Source organism: Watersipora subatra, chromosome 1 (assembly GCF_963576615.1).
Source record: "Watersipora subatra chromosome 1, tzWatSuba1.1, whole genome shotgun sequence".
NCBI classification, from domain to species: Eukaryota; Metazoa; Bryozoa; class Gymnolaemata; order Cheilostomatida; family Watersiporidae; genus Watersipora; species Watersipora subatra.
The window spans coordinates 2,019,415-2,036,829 of NC_088708.1; the positions used below are offsets into that span (position 1 = coordinate 2,019,415).

General features: G+C 37.7%; 1 protein-coding gene across 1 annotated transcript; it reads left to right on the forward strand.

The window, feature by feature from the left end:
- Positions 1–1,329: 1,329 nt before the first annotated feature.
- Positions 1,330–16,495, forward strand: LOC137397653 (retinol dehydrogenase 7-like). Its single transcript, XM_068083958.1, has 8 exons — positions 1,330–1,361; positions 2,582–2,725; positions 4,243–4,445; positions 10,955–11,164; positions 11,798–11,980; positions 12,591–12,728; positions 14,859–14,966; positions 16,084–16,495. The coding sequence occupies exons 2-8, from the start codon at positions 2,649–2,651 to the stop codon at positions 16,308–16,310; spliced, it is 1,146 nt and encodes a 381-aa protein (XP_067940059.1). The 5' UTR covers positions 1,330–1,361; positions 2,582–2,648; the 3' UTR covers positions 16,311–16,495.
- Positions 16,496–17,415: the final 920 nt, after the last annotated feature.

Sequence of the window (17,415 nt, forward strand, 5' to 3'; positions counted from 1 at the left end):
CTGTAGCCTATGCTATAGCTACAACTGACTGTAGCTAATGCTATAGCCACAACTGACTGTAGCTAATGCTATAGCCACAACTGACTGTAGCTAATGCTATAGCTACAACTGACTGTAGCCTATGCTATAGCTACAACTGACTGTAGCTAATGCTATAGCCACAACTGACTGTAGCTAATGCTATAGCTACAACTGACTGTAGTCTGTGCTATAGCTAAAGCTGATTGTAGTCTATGCTATAGCTACAACTGACTGTAGTCTGTGCTATAGCTACAACTAACTGTAGCCTATGCTATAGTTAAAGCTGATTGTAATCTATGCTATAGCTACAACTGACTTGTCTATGCTATAGCTACATCTGATTATGCAATGTCAACGGAAAATCCATCATTTTCAGAAGATCAGCAAATGGACCGCGGTAATCTCAACCAGCTCCTTGTCTGAAGAGATTCAACTCTAAGTTTAACTCTATAGAAATACGTAGCAAGTGCTATTTTTTGCTACTCCAGGTTTAGACTTGCAAAACAGCAAAAAACAACTGCATTGAAAATGCAAATATTGTATAAATATTAACAGTTCTCGGCTAATCTATAGCAGAAAAGACAAGAAAACAGATTTTGTGCTGGGACCGGATTCCTGGGTGAAAGCTCATAAAAAATGTGCGGTCAGTAGGGTGAGAGAGTTAGAGTAATCCAACTAAATGTGGCCACATTTAACCAAACAACCACCAAAATGGTTTACACCTAGATACTGACTGCAATATCACTCTTCTATTGATGTATTGTGATTGATGACACTACAGATACATGAAGATGCTGCCTTATTAAATTGGAAAGCAGCGAATCTAGAGGCGTGGTTTGCTGCACTCTTCCAAACCCAGCATATCTGCTGCTCTGCTCATCTCGACGGCTTACCATCCGATACACTAATATTTGTGTCTCCACTCATTTTACAAACTTATAGAGAAACGACTCCTTACAAGCCTCCCCATACATATACCTATTCTTGCACCGAGCCTTTCACCTTGGTCAATGATAGATCAAAGATTAGCTATTTTTCTCATGTCCTTCAAAAGCATAAATGCCAAGAATGCGTAACCATAAATCCTTGTTGATGGGTTAGTCATAACCATCTCTTTATGCCAATATTGTTGCAACGTGTGAAACAAGAGAGAACAGGCCGTGCTACACACTTTCTATATTTCATCTTGCAAGCAGATAGATATAATGACCTTCTCATGCACGAGCTGCCAGAGCTGCACACCGCAATGTAAATAAGGAGAAGCCAAATTGTCACTCTTACTTGTACTCGGGAGATAACATTTGGAACACAAGGAAGGTCTAAGCTCCACCTCGAGGAAGGTCATGAGTGAGTATGTGATCATATCATTGCATTCTAGAATTCAGGCTATGCCAAGGTTGCAAATGTAGATGATTCACGGGCTATAATTTGTCACGTTATTAATGTTCTGTTTAAGTTAAGCAAACTTTTAAAAACTAAAAACCCTGAAACATCTCTATTGTGAAACTAAAGGTAGATTTTGCAGCCAATCTTTTTATTAAACTCAGCTATAAAATCCGAGGCTCGACGATGCTGTTTATTTGAGTGATTAACTTTGGGTTTTTTGCTGGGTCAGCAAAATTCAACGCAGAACAGGAAATGGTAATACAAAATTAATTCTTGGCATGCTGTGTCTATTTAAATATTAATCATAAAAGGTTAGACCATCTTAAAGGCTAAAAAACTAGTACCGATGTCAGCCGCTTGCGATGTGCAGCTTCAAACTAGTGCCTATGGAGTGTTAGCCTACTTGTTATCACAAGTACAGCAAATGCATTTCGTAATTCATATATGAATTTGTTGCAGAAGGATTTCTCTCGAATCAAAAATGTTTTCATAGAAAGATCCATTTACTCAGCCTAGATAAACCTGTTATCTGACAACAAGTTTCTTTTACGTTCTCACAACTCTACACCATGTATTATATTAACCTTCTAAAAAGATAGGGACTTAAGCATGACACTTTCTCTTGCCATGCAAACAGTTAGCGACCTTTAGCTCCGTGACTCCCTATACCAATTATTTTGATAATAAATGCTCTATTCTTTTATATTACCATTAGTTTCTGTGAGAAGCTACCAACGATGCTCTATTGGGTTCACTAAATAGGTGAAAGCACTGTGAAGAATGCTGGCGGGCGTTTATGCCAGACAGACAGCGAACTGATGCGCAGCATTTCACAATTGCTCAAACACAATTCAACAAAAGAGCGCCTTATAAACGCTTTCTCTTAGATTCCATGGAGTCACAGCCACTTGAGTGCTCTACCCGGCTGCAAAAAACGTCACCGCGTGATATGGGTTACGAAACCAAACAAATGCTATTTCGTCATAGGGAAAATATATCAGATAAGAAGCATACTATTGGCAATTGTTCATTAGTGAGCTCAGTACAGCGTGCTCTCTATAAAGGAACCAAGTTATTTATGACTTGGTGCCAATGACAAATAGAGCATTTGACCTAGATAGGCTCATCAGCCATTCACAATCTAAAGATTGCAATAATATGACTTTGTTTTCAGGTGTGAATATGTATAAAGTGACAAGTATTAAAGATTTGACTTAGATTTGCAAAGAAATTCACTCGATATGGACAAGAGGAGTTGTTACAAAAGAGCGAGTACGGAAGAGTCACCTACCACCCTCAACGCTCACCAGGACTCAGAGTAATACACTATATTATTTATTCAAGAGTAGCCAAGATTTTTGAAAAGCGTATCATTAGCGCTAGAAATAAATCAGTTATGCATGCCATAAATAGTAGCTATAATGAAATTAATAATGGAATGATAATAATTATAATATTAAAATTAAGAATAACAATAAAATAAACGTAAGAGGGTTTAGGTGACTGACAGATAAAAAGTATATCTGAAGTGAGAACAAGCAGGACTGCATCCTCAGTGTTGAAAAGATGATGAGAGACGGAGGAGACGTGTGAGAGAAGCAGAGGCCCGAAGAGATTTGCTCACTAACAAGAGTGTTCATATTATTACTAAAGAAAAAACTAGCAAGAAGGAAGCCCGAAGAAATGGAGGACAAAAAATGAAAACTTGACAATTTAAAGCACGATACTAATAGATTGTGCAAAGAAGCATAACAGAGGAAGGACAAGTTTGACAGACAAAGGAGGAACAGCAAAAACACACAAATTGATACAAAGACAAATAGATAACAATTGTTTGAAGGTCAAGTATTGAGACTACGAAAGGATCAAATTCTGTTCATAGGTTAAAAGGCATAACAATAGTAACAATAATAATAATGATAATAATAATGATAATAATAATAACTTATCTCGTCTCAAACCTTGCTGAGGTCGGCGCTGAACTGTCTTTCAAAACAATTAAGAAAACAGCTCTACTCTAAACTGAAAAGTTTTTAAGGAAGACTCTTCAGTAGAAGGAATCATTAAATCTTGGTTGTGAAGACAGTTTTTAAAATATAACAATAATGATAATTATAAAAATACAAAAAATAATAATAGTTATAATAATAATAGTTATAATAATAGTTATAATAATAATTATAATGGTAACAATAATAATAATAATAATAATGGTAATAGCAATAATAGTAACAATAATTTTTGTCGACAAAGAATGCTGAAAGGAGACGATTGATACTAGAGAAATATGTAGCAGAGATTTCTCACTGGAAGTAAATAACCAAATGCCAAGATCTACTAGGAGTAAACTCAATGTGAGAAATCTGAACAATATAGTAATGAGATTGATTGAAACATTATGGGCCATTCATAGCCTGTGGCTAGATGGGGGAATTTTATAAAAGATACCTGAGCAACTTGCCGCCAACTATACTGCTGGAACCATCATAAGAAGTGCTGCCTAAGTCTATGTTAGAAGGAGTCATAACTGGAGCAAGCTGAAAAATCTCAATGATATAATTGTTACGGTATAATATAACAATAAGAATTATCTGCTTATTGCAATAATGATACTTTTGATGATGATGATAATAGTAGTATTAATAATAATAATTGTAGTAAGGATAATAATCATACTCATGAAAAAAGAGTAATATCAACTAGTGTACTTAAAAGCATGTTGATGTGTTGTATAACTGCATAGAGTGCATGCAAGCTGACATCTGAAACTCTGACATCTGAAACTGACATTATGAAGTGGCATTCACAGTGGTTATGGTATTTTCTTCTCCACAGGACTGTTGGAAGGACTGGAGAAATTTCTTCATTCCTCACATTCGTACGACGGCTGCTGACAGCTCTGCTTACGGCCATGATTTTCTATCTCATCAAGAACATAGGCATGGCTGCTCAATATGTCTCCAGTTGGACAGCACACGTCTCCAGCAATCGTTTAAACGCGACGACTGACCTTTCCAAGAAATACGTTCTGATCACAGGTATGTCCTTTTGTGTTTGTTTCCCTATGCACTCACCGCTCTGTACATCCTATAATGAAACTCTATAGCAAAGTGTATTTGTTGTTTGATAAGAAGCGGGCATGGCTGAGGGTTAGCCACAAAAGATATCTAGATGTATTGTTGATCAGAGAAAAAACAGTAGTCAGTCTGTTAGGCCTCCTGGCGTTTCCAACCACAGAAATTGGTTTATATCAGGCAGACAAGACTATAGGTAAAGCAGCTGTTTAAAATGTTCATTGAGGGCAGCGGCAGCAACAGCCTGTTGTATGTGAAGTTTTAAAATGCAGATCATTTATGTAAAAGTCAACAAAAAATTTCAGCTGGGAATCGAAACAAGCTATAGTTATAAATGCTGCTTCCACTGGTACCTAATTGTACATATCATATCACATTATGTAAGTTCCTAAGGTGTCTCTACATTAACTTATAAGCGTTTGGACTTTGTCAAAAACTGGATCCATTCATCATTTAGAGAGCGGCTTATAATTATCAGTTGATTAGTTAAAATTCGGTTTGTAGTCAATTGTTGGATAATTAGTATGGTACGATACAACGATAAGAGAATCCAACAGCCTGGTTTCCTTTAATCACGTACAAATGACCGTTTCAGTAGTATTCTGAAGTTTAACCTAAAGTGCCCCAGAGCTCACTAAATCTCTCTTGTAACAACAAACTGCTGCTATTCCTTTATTTGCTTAACACTAATAAACACTTTATTACATGTAACCGCCAATAAAACATATTTACAAAAAGCAGTTTTATGTCAATAAGCAAAACACGACAGGAAGTTCTTCATGATTCACGAGTGACAAGCGAGTGACAAGTGACACGAGTGACAAGCGAGTGACAAGTGACACGAGTGACAAGTTCTCTCGTCTATCTCGTCTCTCGTCTCTCTCGTCATTGTAATTAAAAATAACTATTGCTATTGCTTTTTATTCGGTTATTAATTTTGTTGTTTTCAAGAAACATACGATAAATATAAATATAAATATTAATCTTTAATCTTTATGGCAGCGCATGAGAATGTTTTCATATTTCATTAGCCAAATTTTTTACTTTTTTCTTATGGTTTTCATATGAACAACTTCTAGTATCCATAAATTGCTTGTGGCTGCCTAAACTTATGTTGAAGCAAGCTCTTACAGGACAGTTTGAGACTTTACAAATTCATAAAAACAACTATAATTTTAAAATGGAACCTTCATGCGGAACAACATGGAAACACATGGAACAACACGTGTTTCCTGACAATCATCAAATAAAGTGGTACATCCTTGACCTTTTAGTTAGCCTAAAACATTAGTTATAGCAGCGTGCTTTTGTAACCAATGAAAATGAAGGATAAAATACATATGCATATAATTTGCATTATCAGCTAAAGTGGGACCATTTCAAAATGATTGACACAGAACTAGGTCAAAATCAAATACACTAGTGGATTAGCTAATGTTCCCACAACTTGAGAGTATCATGCTAAATCAGAGAGCAGATCACAAAGTTTGCCTGAAGAGCTGTGTTGGTAGTGCAAGGTGGTAGCGCCAGGTGGTAGTACAAGGTGGTAGTGCCAGGTAGTAGTGCCAGGTGGTAGTGCAAGGTGGTAGTGCTAGGTGGTAGGGCAAGGTGGTAGTGCATTGTGGTTGCGCCAGGTGGTAGTGCCAGGTGGTAGTGCCAGGTGGTAGTGCCAGGTGGTAGTGCCAGGTGGTAGTGCTAGGTGGTAGGGCAAGGTGGTAGTGCATTGTGGTTGTGCCAGGTGGTAGTGCCAGGTGGTAGTGCCAGGTGGTAGTGCCAGGTGGTAGTGCCAGGTGGTAGTGCAAGGTGGTAGTGCCAGGTGGTAGGGCAAGGTGGTAGTGCAGTGTGGTAGTGCCAGGTGGTAGGGCAAGGTGGTAGTGCCAGGTGGTAGGGCAAGGTGGTAGTGCAGTGTGGTAGTGCCAGGTGGTAGTGCTAGGTGGTAGTGCCAGGTGGTAGTGCAAGGTGGTAGTGCCAGGTGGTAGTGCTAGGTGGTAGTGCTAGGTGGTAGTGCAAGGTGGTAGTGCCAGGTGGTAGTGCTAGATTGTAGTGTCAGGTGGTAGTGCCAGGTGGTAGTGCAGGGTGGTAGTGCCAGGGCTCGCCTACAGGGCTCGCAAATGATTATGTTTAAATGTTAGTCTATGCAACAGCAGCAAGAGCTGATGACAGCATTGCAACTGTCCAATTCTATAATCAGTCTCACAAACTACTAATCACAGAGGCAAAGGTAAGACTATGCGCAAGGTGATGGTCAGCCATAAGGTGAAGGTCATATTCTAAGTAAAGCTCAGATTGCTCTACTCTTGAGAACACTATTCCAAGATGCAACCTGCTGACCGCTAATTTGAGGCCTGTGATTCCTTTGTTGCCTATTTATATATTTAGAACAAAATGTAATTATTTTTACCTAATTCTGATAGATTATGACTTTTTTTTATAAAAATTTGGAGATCTATCGATAACTCAATTCTACTCTCTTACACTTGCGCGATACAGCAGCGTGATAGATTAGTGCCGTGATCACGCAGCTAATAACTTAATCTATTCATCAAATGAGTGAGTCAAAGCGAGTGCAGCTCCCACAAACTAGGGGCAACACAAAATGGTTTCTGACCTGTAAAAACAACAGAAATTTTACAAGTTTCACTCTGCATCTGCTGGTTTATTTTACGTTTACAGTCAAACATGGATAACTCCAAGTTCACGGGACCGAGTGAAAGTGTCTGAGTTATCAGAGTGTTCAAGTTATCAGAGCAGTGTCACAAGTCCATGTATTTATTAGTAGATACATTTACATATACAAACTATAATATAAATCAAAAGCATAAATGGCTTGTTTCAAATTAAATGCTTCTATGTAAAGTTTGAAAAGATTTTATCAGAAAGTATAGAGATTTTTTATCACTTGAAATTCGTTTGTTGTTTTATGTGATGTAACTGCCAGAACGTTTTTTCAGATTAAAATTGGTAAAATTTGATCGCTGTTTTCTTTCGAGCGTTTTAACCAAGATCAATTTTGCTGATTTTTCTTGAAGTTTATGTGAAGGTTACCTCGCTTTTCCTTGCCTTGGAAGGACCGTCACTAAGCGGATGTTTAGTAAAAATCAAATTTTATCAAACCTTTAGAAAAGCCGTTGACAAAAATATTTGACAATGCCTATGAACTACTAAAAGTTGAAGTTTATCTCTATGGCTTGGAATAAAGTAATATTCTAAAGCGATAACAACCATATCGGTAGCCGTTGGGCAAAAAACTGTTCGAGTTAACAAAGTTGAAGTCGAGTTATCTGAAGCAATTTATCATTACAAGAAAACGGACCAAACAAAACCGCTTGTGTTAACCAAGTGTTTGAGCTATCCGTGGGCGAGTTATTCGTGTTTGACTGTATTTTATTTTACGAATACTCTGATCGAGTATTGGCTCTAGACAAGTCTGTTACTGAGACTGTAGACAAGTCTGTTACTGAGACTGTAGACAAGTCTGTTACTGAGACTGTAGACAAGTCTGTTACTGAGACTCTAGAGAAGTCTGTTACTGAGACTCTAGACAAGTCTGTTACTGAAACTCTAGGCAAGTTTGTTACTGAGACTCTAGACAAGTTTGTTACTGAGACTCTAGACGAGTCTGTTACTAAGACTGTAGACAAGTCTGTTACTGAGACTGTAGACAAGTCTGTTACTGAGACTGTAGACAAGTCTGTTACTAAGACTCTAGACAAGTTTGTTACTGAGACTCTAGACGAGTCTGTTACTAAGACTGTAGACAAGTCTGTTACTGAAACTGTAGACAAGTCTGTTACTGAGACTGTAGACAAGTCTGTTACTAAGACTCTAGACAGTCTGTTACTAAGACTCTAGACAAGTCTATTACTGAAACTGTAAAAAAGTCTGTAACTGAGACTCTAGACAAGTCTGTTACTGAGACTCTAGACAGTCTGTTACTAAGACTCTAGACAAGTCTGTTACTGAGACTCTAGACAGTCTGTTACTGAGACTGTAGACAGTCTGTTACTGAGACTCTAGACGAGTCTGTTACTGAGACTCTAGACGAGTCTGTTACTGAGACTCTAGACGAGTCTGTTACTGAGACTCTAGACGAGTCTTTTACTGAGACTCTAGACGAGTCTGTTACTGAGACTCTAGACGAGTCTGTTACTGAGACTCTAGACAAGTCTGTTACTGAGCCGGCACTGTCTTGCGTGTCGCACCTTCTTACCTTAAAGATGAACTGGCACAAACTTGAGAAAATTTATCAAAAAGTATCGGTGTTCTTCATTTGCGAATGTTTTTGATGCTTGAGGTGATCTGACTGCCAGGATGTTTTATGATTAAAATTGATAAAACTTGATCACATTTGAAACATTCAGATCGAGCGAAGGTGTATTTATATTTGCAAAGAGACCGAAAGAATACAGGCCGTAACACAACAACTTGAGCGCAATAGCTGATATCAACTATAGCGATGATAACAGCTAATGGCGTCATTTTGACACGCATACATCTTCTGAGCATTTTAACCGCGATGAAGTTTTGTCAATTTTAATCTTGACACATCCTAGCGGTCAGATCGATACGATAATTTTATATAAAATCTACTAAGATTTTGTGCAAAATCAATATTATATGATAATTCCAACAATTGATGCCGGACTTACAGTATTAAAAAGAGTCTAATGAGCCATAATAGTTTATATTCTGATTTATGACAAAAATAAATTTCAACTTGTCTTTCTTTACCTACCCTTTTACTCTACATCTTTACGGAAATGCTTCACCTGAGCTTATATAACAGTAATAACTGACATGTTGTCATCCTCGCAGTGCAACAAATATTAAAGGTTTTTCATCAATTGTTCTGATTAAATTTTAATAAAAACCAAATTTAAAATTGAACTTCATGTAACAAATGTTGCTGACATTTGAGATGACAGACCCAATCCCTTCCTCGCAGTTTATTGCGTTCAATTCTTAGCACCGCATACCTGATAACAATGGGTGAATGAATAACTGAATAAATAAATGAATGAACGAGTGAATGAATGAGTGAATGAATGAATGAATGAATGAGTGAATGAATGAGTGAATGAATGAGTGAATGAATGAGTGAATGAATGAATGAATGAATGAATGAGTGAATGAATGAATGAGTGAATGAATGAGTGAATGAATGAGTGAATGAATGAATGAGTGAATGAATGAGTGAATGAATGAGTGAATGAATGAATGAGTGAATGAATGAGTGAATGAATGAGTGAATGAATGAATGAATGAATGAGTGAATGAATGAATGAGTGAATGAATGAATGAATGAGTGAATGAATGAATGAGTGAATGAATGAATGAACATCAACAATATACCACACTTGATAAGTATTAGTTTTATTCTAGACAAGGTTCCCAAAAACCCGGACTATTCACATAGCCTGCTGCTAGCCTAGATATACATGTACATAGAAATAATCATTGTCATCGACTTATGCTACTGTGAAAAGATCTATAGGTCTAGTTGCTTGTTAGGTAAATATTTACTCCTTTTATCAACTGTTGAATTTCGCCTCCCACCCCCCCTCTTCATCTACCCCTGGCCCCCCATCTACCCCTGCCTACCTTCTACCTACCTACAAACCCCCCCCCCCCCCGTCTGCTCTGATTATTATGTAAGTAGAAAAGTTCAGGACCTTCAAGAATATACTTTAGTTTCTCACCAGGTTGGAAGACTAACTTTGGGAAAGTACTAATATTACGGATTTTTGAACTTGTGATAATTAGCCTCCTTCTATTTCTTATTCAAATATTGTCGGAATAATTCTCAGGAACTTTTACAATTGATTTATAGACTGTTGCTCGACATTTTTCAAGGAGTGTAGCAAATCAGTAGCCTTAGTTAGTTAGTAAACTGAAATGCTGTGAAATCTTCTATTAGTCATAGGTATATGCACAACTATTTTACTCTTCTGATAGAAAAGGATTTCAAATAATTGCATATGTGTGACCGTTGAAGGGATTAGCTCTCTCTCTCTCTCTCTCATTACAGAAATGAGGAGTCTTTGCTTATCTATGACCAGTTTTGGTAACATTATTAAAAGTGAAAAGTTTGGTGAAAGGAAACACAGAAAGTTTTTTATAAGAAATTTCTGAATGACACAAGTAGAGAGCAATCTCGACTCCGTCATTTGTCTGCAGACTCTGAATATGAAACCTATTGTAGCATTGATCACATACTGTTATTGATAGCGAATTTCCTAGCTCTACCTTATGTCTATGTATGTTTCCTTGACTGCAATTATCTCGCCTCTGCAGGCTGATTTCTGCTGCACTTTCAATGCAGTAAAATGTTTGCAAATTTCCAACTTGTCACTTTAATCAATGGGGGGAGGGGTGTTTAAATGCAAATACATTAGAGCTGTTGTGATAGGCCAGCCAGCCACCTGTGATGCACTCCATACATTGTGACAACATCCATACGTCTCTAACATTAGGTTGTGACAGAGGTCTTGGATATGAAATCGCCAAAGCATTGGACCGTCATGGGTTCTCTGTGATAGCTGGCTGCTTGGAAGTGGAGACAGAGAGTCTACGAGAGTTGAAGGATAGAAGTCTAACCAACATGTCCTTGATGAAAATGGATGTGACCAGTCATGATGACCTTGAGAAGGCTAAGGAATGGGTAGATAAGAATATGCAAGGAGGTAAAGCACACAATAAAGAATTGAATTCTATTGATAGAGAATAGAGACCAGTGCTCCGAATGGCTTCCTTTATATCAACAATGACTTTAGTTTGACCCCTCGCTGCCAGCTGGTTGGTCACACCATTCTTTGCATTGTCAGCGGAACCTCCAGCAACTACAAGCCTAAAAAGCAAGATGAAAAGCACTATGCAAAACACCTTAACAAAAAGCTCTTCTCATAACAGTATTATCGTAGTATGTGCTATTTTTAACACAAAACCCGTTGTGTGTTCTACATGGCACTTTGAAAAAGTATTTACCAATTCGCTTTAAATTTATAAAACGAATTGTGCTGAGTTCTGCCATTGGCCATTGATATTGATTATTGGGTATTTGTTGTGACTGGGCCACAACAAACGATGTTAAACTTTATGCTGATTGATTTGGTACCAAAGCCTTTTTATGGGCTTTCTAGTTCAGATGTTATGATTTATATGCCTTAAATGCTAGGGTTTATCAAACATTTAATTATGTCCTAGTAAAAAACATTTAGTATCATTACCATAGTATCCAACTAAGAATTGACTGTAGAGCCGTGAGACCTCAATGAGTTTCATGAAACGTTGCTCAGCATTCTTATATTATTTGACAGAGCTGTGGGGAGTTGTGAACAATGCTGGTGTCTGTTTCTTTGGCACCCCAGAGATAATGGCACAGAGTGATATCACCCGACTGGTTGAAGTCAACCTGCTTGGTCCCATCAATGTCATAAAGAAGTTTCTACCGCTAATTCGACGGTCTGAAGGCAGAATTATTAACATTGGATCTCTTAATGGTGAGAAAACACGATATTTATCAGACTGACTAATGCCCTTCTGCTACTCACTAGGCTAGCCTTCAGCCTGCCTCGAGTCGGCTCTGAGCTGAAACATTTTTATGTGTTCAAAATTCAAGGTCGTCATAGGAAAACACGAGGAGGCGTTGATTAATTTGTAGATAATCCCTCTAAAACATGAATTATGGGTATTCCTAGCGGATAGAGTATTTACGGAATGTGTGAACCAAGTGTGATATTATTTTTGAAACATGTAAATGTTAACCGCAATCAGAAAACTAATCTGGTAATTGTTGCAGGTGATGTCTGGTAATTGTTGCAGGTGATGTTCTGGTAATTGTTGCAGGTGATGTTCTGGTAATTGTTGCAGGTGATGTTTTAGTAATTGTTGCAAGAGATGTTTTGGTAATTGTTGCAGATGATGTTCTGGTAATTGTTGCAGGTGATGTTCTGGTAATTGTTGCAGGTGATGTTCTGGTGATTGTTGTAGGTGATGTTCTGGTAATTGTTGCAGGTGATGTTCTGGTAATTGTTGCAGGTGATGTTCTGGTAATTGTTGCAGGTGATGTTCTGGTAATTGTTGCAGGTGATAGTCTGGTAATTGTTGCAGGTGATGTTCCGATGCCATATTTCTCAGTCTACAACAGCACAAAGGCTGGTCTCAAGGTATTCACGGAGAGTCTGTCCCTCGAGCTTAAAGACTGGGGAGTCAAGATGAGCTTGATAGCGCCGTCAGCATTCAAAACAGGTGCTGCCTGCTGCCTCATGCTCGGCCCTCATCACTTAGGTCACCCAACTGCTACACAAAGCCTCAGTTCATAATAGTCTGACTCTTTCCTCAATTCTATCTTATCGCTTATGTCCGATCTGTTTAAATTACAGGCTAGAGTAAGCTCTCAACACCAAAATGATCCGCCCTCCTACATGCCGTTCGATTGTTTTCATAAGGCTGATTTCAAGTAGAACTGTTCCTTCAATGCCTGAAATTTTTGGTATAAAAGCATTTGAACATTTTTTTAGGTTTTTATTCATAAATTTTGCTACACATTTTACTTTTATTTAAGATTTCCATAACATGTCTTTTTAGATAGTGAATGAACCACGGCAAGACTGCTACTAGCTTCTTTTGCTTCTTTATACAGTCAAACATGGATAACTCGTCCACGGATAGCTCGTCCACGGATAGCTCGTCCACGGATAACTCGTCCACGGATAGCTCGAACGCATGGATAACTCGTCCACGGATAACTCGTCCATGGATAACTCGTCCACGGATAGCTCGTCCACGGATAACTCGTCCACGGATAGCTTGTCCACGGATAGCTCGTCCACGGATAGCTCGTCCACGGATAACTCGTCCACGGATAGCTCGAACGCATGGTTAACTCGAACGGATATGTTTGGTCCGTTCCCACGCAATAATAAATTGCTTTAGATAACTTGAACTTACCATCATTAACTCGAACAGTTTTTGCCCAACGGCTACCGAGACGGTTGTTATCAACTTAGAATATCACTTTATTCCAAGCCGTAGAGATAAACATCAACTTTTAGTAGTTTTTAGGCGTCATTGTTACCGCCATCGGCAAAATATTTTCATTAACGAATTTTCTAAATGTTTGCAAAAGGTCAAACTTTTACCAGACATCCGCTTTGCGATGGCCTCTCAAAAGCAGGGAAAAGCATAGAAACCTTTGAATAAACTTGAAGCAAAATCGGCAAAATTGATCTTGGTTAAAACGCCACTTTTAATATGAAAACGTTCTGGCAGTCACATCACATAAAACAACAAACAAATCTCAAGTGATAGAAAAATATTTATACTTTCTGATGAAAAATTTTTAAACTTTACACGAGAGGCCCTTTAACTAGCAACAAGCAATCTATGCTTTTAATTTATATATAGTTTGTATATGCACATGTATCTACTGATAAATACATGCACTCGTGACAGTGCTCTGATAACTTGTACGCTCTGAAAACTCGACCAATTCTGCTCGGTCCCGTGAAGTTAGAGTTATTCGTTTTTGACTGTATATATATATATATATATATATATAGATTTTATTTGTGATTACCTGACACAGAGCTCTTGTTGGCAGTTAATAATCTCCTGTTGCTAGTTACTAATTTTGCCAGTGTATACAAACAGACTTAATGTCAATTTACAAACAAAAACATAATATTGTAATATTTGTGAGAGAGTACTCTACAAATAAGCACTGTAGTTTATTACTATAGCCAGTTTTCACCTCACACAAATCTTTTTCTGCTAGAATACCTCCTAGTTCATCCACAGCGCTAACAAACATTTCCAATTCCCACGAGTTGCAGATTAGGAAAACTAAGAAAAACATGGTTTTCTACTTTGTAAATGTGTCAGAGTGTAACCTTGAAAGCAATGCGCAAGGGCGATTGATCAACAACCCATTCAACAGATTTATTTGTTTATCTTGTGAGGTTATTTTTCAAATAATGAGAGCTTGTTTGAACAAGAGAGGAATGCGTCTTGCAGTGACCTTCTTCCTTGGCCGAGTGATGCCATCTTTCATACAACAAACCAAATCAGCAACAATCAACTGCCATCACCTTTTAAATTTGTTTGACCTTGATGACTGTGACGTCATAAGACTTGGCTAGAAGTGACTTGCACCACAAAAATGTACCAAACTGGCAGTGTAATATCAACCCCATTAGACCACAGCCTTTTATTCCTGGTTGCAAATGAGAAGACTTCTGATAGCGAGCAGTTTTTTTGTTTGTTGATAGGAAATGCTTTGTGCCAGTAAACCAACTAAACATTATTAGATTTGCAAGTCATGTTGTGTTCAGCAAGTATATATATATATATACATATTTATCTCATAAATGATTTCAGATATCATTCAGTATGACAAGACTGCTTGCTCAAATAAGTGGTGGGCAGAAGCAAGTGTGGAGACAAAGAGAGACCATGGCAAGGACTTTTTCTCTATGCCTATGAGAGGTGAGTTGCTTTCATAAGATAACATATACTTTTATATGTCTATGAAAGGGAAGTTGCCTCATCTGGGTAGGGTATATTCATCTCCTGAGAGTTGCGCTCTCTCATTTGAGTACCAGATAAACTGAACTTGGTAGTGCTGAAGCTATTTGATATGCAATTATTTACTTAAAGGTTGACTTGCAACAAAATTCACATTACCGTTATTTGATATGAAAAGATTCACCATGTCTTACTCTGTTGTGTTGTAGGTGCAAAATATGTGAAAATGTGATTACAAACTCTTAAAAGCTCAAAAACGAACAGTTAATCGCAGGCACACGAGACCGCTGTAGTTTGGATTCCCTTTCCAAAACGGCTCAAATGTGATGTAGTTGTGAGAGATGGTTTCTGTTTACACTTTCTTGCAACCTTATTCGTCGAAATATTTTCACAAATATACTTCACGCAGTCAATAAAACTATGTCTATTGTTCTTACGCGTCTGTTTTATCGTCATCGTAAGGCTGTCACTTTTAGCAGTGATATCTTATAACTTACCGTAAAAATTCGTTTAATTTTTTAGCCTTAGCTTGAAGGAGTACATATCATTGTCTGATAATCATGACGAGCCTGTTAGTCACTTGTGATAATCGAAAAGTGCTGCAGAAATTATTTGCGAAGTATTGGGTCACATGATCAGATTACGACTTGCCGATTAGACGAGGCCGAAACAAAACTGTAAAGTAGCGAGCATCTATATTTATACGGCGTCTTCGGTAAAACCCGAAGTGTTTGTCATAAACTAGTGCTACGATAAGTTTGATATTGAGCTTTGATTGGCCTTTTAACTCACGTGAGAACATCACGTGACAAGACAATAACCAAACTATCATGACTACGTCAGAGAAATAAAGAGATTCCAATCTACGGCGGCTTTTCGTTTTTGAGCTTTTAAGAGCTTGTAATCACATTTCCACATATTTGGCACTTACAACACAACAAAGTAAGACATGGCGAATCCTTTGATACCAAATAACTGTAATGTGAATTTTGTTGCAAGTCAACCTTTAACTTATAACAAAAACAAAGAATAGAGAGATTATATTGGGTAACTCGGCTGTCATTATTGTTATTTCTAGAAAGCCGAAGAATGAACGTGAGTGATGATTATTCTCCTGTGACTGACTCAGTTTTACACGCGCTCACCTCCAACTCGCCTCGGGACGTCTACAGAGTAGGACAGATCGCCACGCTGCTGCCAGCCCTTTGCATATACATGCCTAGGCAAATAAAAAACTATATCTGTGGGACCGTGCTTAATTTTGCTGCAACCAGGCCAGTTGGAGTCAATAACAGACCAGAATAAACTGCAGTGTTTCTTCAGCGCGGGTTAGTTGATGAGGACTTTATGCGAACGCTCATTGATCAATTTCTTTCACATATGAAGCTGATATATCTGTTTCATTTCAAGTCCTCTGCATCATATTTTCTTTTTATGTATATCTGTTGTATCAGTGTTTCTGTTGCATATCAAATATAACTAAGAATATAAAATATACAAAAATGCTTTTTATCTTGTATATACAATTGTCTCATCATAAATAATAATATTAATAATAATATTAATAATAATAATAATAATAATATTAATAATGGTGAGGAAGACAATAAAGCAGCAAGTAATGTAAGCTGTTAAAACTCGCCCCTACGAGATATACAAAGGGTAAGCGCATGATTTTCTAGCAGAAAAAGTGTCCGTTCATCTCAGATTGTGAACTTTTGTGACCAGGTAATTTGTGAAGTTCCATATCTTATATTGCGAAGAGACAAGAGTTAAGCCTGTAGCATGCTAGTGTATCAGCATATACATGTACTTTTTATGGCCCATGGTAATGGTAGTCTGCAGCCACTATGGCCACTAAACGTGATAACTAATTGAAGTGCTGCAGTATTTACTCTTTGCCAGGAAAGAGACCCAGAGAATATTTGCATTAGTTTGAAAATGACAAGCGCATGGCTAATAGAAAAAGAGTAGACAATTGCCAAAAATTGGGTGCAGAAATACATACTAGTAACAGTTACATTATGGCAATGTCTCATAATATTCCTACTGAATTTCCAAACAAATCTAATGAGTTGTAAGAAGGTATTAATCATTATTACAAGGAACTATTCGAAGTGTGCCAACTGGCAGATCTTTGCATGAGCTACCAAACAGGATAATCTTACATTGTAATAGCCAGTTCTAACTGCTGAGAGAACAAGTTCAATGATACAAGGCTACTTGTTGTTTCGATTTGCTTAGTGATCAGAAATCCTCCATTTCAACAAATAAAATGTAAATATTGCTGACAATAGCGTTTTACTGTCTAAAGAGCAAAATGTGCACAACCTTTCTTTCTTGAGATTAGTCCATTTGGGCACTCGCCAGAAAATTGTTCTGCGTCGTTCTCAGGTAGTACCAGCCATAT